The sequence below is a fragment of the Priapulus caudatus genome, unplaced genomic scaffold, assembly GCF_000485595.1.
Source record: "Priapulus caudatus unplaced genomic scaffold, Priapulus_caudatus-5.0.1 Scaffold878, whole genome shotgun sequence".
In the NCBI taxonomy this organism is placed as follows: Eukaryota; Metazoa; Priapulida; class Priapulimorpha; order Priapulimorphida; family Priapulidae; genus Priapulus; species Priapulus caudatus.
Genome location: NW_014577939.1, coordinates 125,513 through 130,033, shown reverse-complemented (window position 1 = coordinate 130,033; position 4,521 = coordinate 125,513). Strand labels below are relative to the sequence as shown.

Genomic DNA, 4,521 nt, shown 5'->3' with positions numbered 1-4,521 from the left:
TGGTGTGACCGTAGAATGTCACAGATGCCTGGGACAGTTTACACTTGTTCTTGTTGAGCTTGGCTTCACCTGGCGTAGGCGGGTGTAGAACAGTGTGTAGCCGCTGATCATGTTCGGCTTGGTCTTTGCCGTGCACCACAATATCGTCTGAGATGTTCTTGACACCAGGAATGTCGCGTATCGTCTCCTCTACAGCATTCTGGAATATCTCGGATGCTGCGTTTATTCCAAACATCAGTCTTTTGTATCTGTACAGGGCGACATGTGAGCTAAAGGTGGTGATGTGGCGGCTGTTCGGGTCTAGCTCAAGCTGGTGATACCCGGAGGCAAGATCTAAGGTGCTGAAGACGGTTGAGCCATTTAGGTCTGTTATAAGGTCGTCAATTGGCATGAGGTGTTTGACTCTCTTTACAGCTTTGTTGGCCTCTCTCATATCGACACACAGACGGAATTCGCCGCTTTTCTTTGGCACCACGACGAGTGGACTGACCCATGGAGTTGGTCCTTCGGCTTTCTCTATGATGTCGAGGTCCTCAAGTCTTCAGCAGCGAAGGTGTTAGAGCAGATCCTCAAAAGGTTGAAGCCATAACAAGTGCCAGTCCACCTACCAACGTCTCGGAATTAAGATCATTCCTGGGCATGGCTCAATATGTTGCCCGATTCATGCCTAACTTTGCTACCGTCACCACACCACTCAGACAGCTGACTCGCCAAGATGCCCCATGGCAATGGGAAGAAAGCCACACCGAAGCCTTCAACAAGCTGAAGCAAGCCCTCTCGTCAGCACAGATAATGACGTACTTCGACCCACACAAAGACTCAGATCTGATGGTTGATGCTAGCCCAACCGGCCTCGGAGCAATACTGACTCAAGACGGAAAGATAGTCAGCTACGCCAGCAAAGCGTTAACCGACGTGGAACGACGATACTCCCAGACTGAGCGAGAGATGCTGGCCACTGTATGGGGTACAGAACACTTCCACCTTTACCTTTACGGCTCTGCATTCACCATCCTCACCGATCACAAGCCACTAATCGGTATCTTCAAAAGCCAGAGGCCAGCAACTGCACGAATAGAACGCTGGAGACTCCGTCTCACACCCTACAACTTCCAGCTGAAATACCGTCCCGGTAAAGATGACAAGAATCCCGCCGACTACCTGAGTCGCCACCCTGCCTCAAAAACACCATCCAAGACTGACAGAGCTGAGGACTTTGTTAATTACTCGCGTCCTGTAAGAATGCTGTGCCAAAAGCAATGACTATGGAGCAAGTGGCAGAAGAAACTAAAACAGACACCAAGCTCCAAGCAGTCATGACATCCATCCGGATGGGCAAGTGGGAACAGCCCCTGGTCCAAAGTTTCAAGAAAGTCTGGCAAGAACTAACAGTCTGTGGAGAGATCATCCTCCGTGGATCACGTATAGTACTGCCGTCCAGTCTCCATGCCCAAGCTGTTAGTCTCGCCCATGCAGGGCACCAGGGAATAGTCAAAACCAAACAGCTGCTCCGGGAAAAAGTTTGGTTCCCTAACATAGACTCCCTAGCCGAAGACACAGTAAAACAGTGCCTACCATGTCAGGCATCTTCCAGTCATTCCAGCCCACCAGAACCGCTCAAGCCTAGACCGTTGCCTGGCGGCCCATGGAAAGAAATCTCCATTGACTTTCTTGGCCCACTTCCGTCGGGTGATGTGCTTTTGGTTGCCATAGACAACTACAGTCGTTTCCCTGAGGTAGAGATTATATCGTCAACTTCTGCAAAGACTGTTATACCCAAGTTGACGCAATGTTCGCTAGACATGGCATCCCAGAACTGTCTATTCTGACAATGGACCACCTTTCAACAGCGAAGACTTCAAAATGTTCGCCACAACCCTTGGATTCAGGCACAGACCTGTCACACCACTATGGCCGCAAGCCAACGGGGAGGCTGAACATTTCATGAGCCCCCTCATGAAGTCCATCAGAGCTGCTCATGTTGACCACAGAAGTTGGAAGCAGGAGTTTAACACATTCCTGAGACAATACCGAGCAACTCCTCATGCCACTACTGCTGTTTCTCCAGCCGAAGCCCTATATAACAGGCAAATCAGGACCACACTTCCATCACGCAGCCTACCAGCTGTTGCTTCTAGGAACGTCCACAAGGTCATCAAGACAACAGACGAGCTGAGAAAGGCTAAGGCAAAGGCCTATTACGACAGCCGCAAGAACGCCAAAGTCTCGCCACTCTCCATAGGCGACACAGTACTGGTCAAACAGCGCCGCACGAATAAGATGTCCACTCCATTCGACCCTCAGCCTCTGACCATCAGCGTAGGAAGGGCTCCATGGTAACTGCAACAAGGGGTGGATACAGTGTGACACGGAATGTCTCCTACTTCAAACCATTCCAAAGGAGACTACCGGAACCCGATGCCTTAGAGTTAGACGACCCAATCAGACCACCAAAGGACCCTCCAGGACATCCGAATAACACACCCCTGAGACCCTGTCTGAGGAGTCCAGAAAGACAGTCGAACAGACCGGAGAGAACAAGTCGTCCTCCTGTCCGCTTCAAGGACTACGTATGTCTATGCACATACACATAGGTTGTGAAAACCACATGGGAGTGAAGTGCTGGTAACCTCTCCTCCCAATTTGCTCAATAACAATGAGGACCAATATCTTAGTATAGTGTAGTATGCAGTATGCAATCTCTAGTATAGTGTGCAATTTCAAAATTCTGTGACTTTCATCAGTGTGCAATTTTGAGATTAATGTCAGTTAATAACTTCAGTAATTTTAGTCTTGTTAATAGTGATTTTAGTTTTAACTCGAAGTAATTTCTAACTAAAGAGGGGAGAGATGTTGTGTTGTGTATTGAAATCTTGTTTACAATATTGTGCTGCCACCTATACGGTGTTATGGTAACTATGTAGGCTACCCATAAGTCTCTCTCTTTCCGGTGTACCATGTAATAACGGCATGCAATAAATACGAGTTCACTTTACAAGAGCAGATTATTCTTTATATAAGAACTTTGAATACAATAAATGCCTACCAGATAACATATTACTAGTACTTTTTCAGCAACTACTAACGCTCAAGGGGTCGTTGTCGTAACAGGTACTACAGATATGTACCCGAGGTACATATATGTATACACAAAGTGTACCAGACTTTTACTACAGAAGTGCACCCTAGCCCTAACACTAACCCTAACCTAACCCTAACCCTAATCCTAACTCTAACCCTACGCCTAACCCTAAACATACCTCATATAAATATAAACATAATACTAAACAACCTAAAACTACCTCGGGTACATATCTGTAGTACCTGTTACGACAACGACCCTTCGTGCACTACTAACCCGACCAAACTAGTAATAAGCAATATAAAATTTGCGTGTGCAAACATAATAAAATTGCAAAACCTAAACTTAACAGTCACGATACCTCAGACAATAAAATCGGTTCCAACCACCATGCTGCTCTATTCACAAGCTCATGCCAATCCCCTCACAGTGTATATATACGCAATAGCGGAAATACGTTTCTGTTCTACTATATATTCTATATATATATATACTGAATCTATGCTGAATCTGAATTTCTACAAAGTTAAGGAATTTCGCAGCATGTATCTCCGACTCCGAGCGTCTAAAATCAAAACCCAGATCCCCCCCCCTGCAAATGGCAAAATTGTGCTCACTGCGTAGCTTCAGCGCGGCACTTCAGAAAAGTACGGGCTGGGAGATATTTTTAAGGGCTAGTAGATTTTACAGGTCACTAGCCCTGTTGGCTAGTGAACATTTTAGGTTAGTTTCAAGCCCTGCCCTATAAAAAGGCTATATTTTCATGAACTGAGTGAACAAATTCTTTAACTAACCGTTTATCAAACGAAATTTGCCATTAAAGTATAAATAACACGGTAACTCCACGGGTATTAAATGACATAATTGTGTTCACTCGTCACTTTATTCTCCTATTTCTGGCCTAAGCCCAAGCTCGTTTTTCTAGGTGTTTGCATATAGCTGACTAGTCACAGAACGAGTGTGTGCCATCTTCGCGGTAGTTTGCCGGTGTGGTGTTTTGAACATAAACATTGTTCAAAACAACCCATTGTCAACTCAAAATGCTAAGAGTAGATTGTAACACAATTATTTGATATCTCCTGCTTATTATGAGCTATAATAGTATAGTATATATATATGCATTAGTTATCGCAGGCACTACGGTCCAAACTCTACGTTACGACGCTGACTGCCACCGCGGCAGTATCATTTGCCCAATGCTACTGCGCTTTACACGCAGCGCTACTGTGCATGTGTGACGCATGCGCATGACGTGCTGGGGTAATTTCAGACCGGTGCAATCTCAGACCATGACACCGGCAACACTCCAACAATCAACACTGGAGACAGTGTCAGTGGAGTGGCAACCCAACAGACAGTGTCAGTAGCGCAGAGTCAATGAGTCATATAACAGGAGTGTCATAATTATAGACTATATTTTATGATAATAATATATTAAA

General features: G+C 45.7%; 1 protein-coding gene across 1 annotated transcript in view; it reads left to right on the top strand.

The window, feature by feature from the left end:
- The first annotated feature begins 1,259 nt into the window (after positions 1–1,259).
- Positions 1,260–4,521, top strand: part of LOC106814158 (mitochondrial-processing peptidase subunit alpha-like) — a 32,932-nt gene continuing 29,670 nt past the window's right edge. The window contains exons 1-3 of the mRNA XM_014818452.1: positions 1,260–1,378; positions 1,604–1,780; positions 2,139–2,336. Of these exons, the coding sequence (XP_014673938.1) occupies positions 1,260–1,378; positions 1,604–1,780; positions 2,139–2,336 (494 nt within the window). The remainder of the gene's footprint in view (positions 1,379–1,603; positions 1,781–2,138; positions 2,337–4,521) is intronic.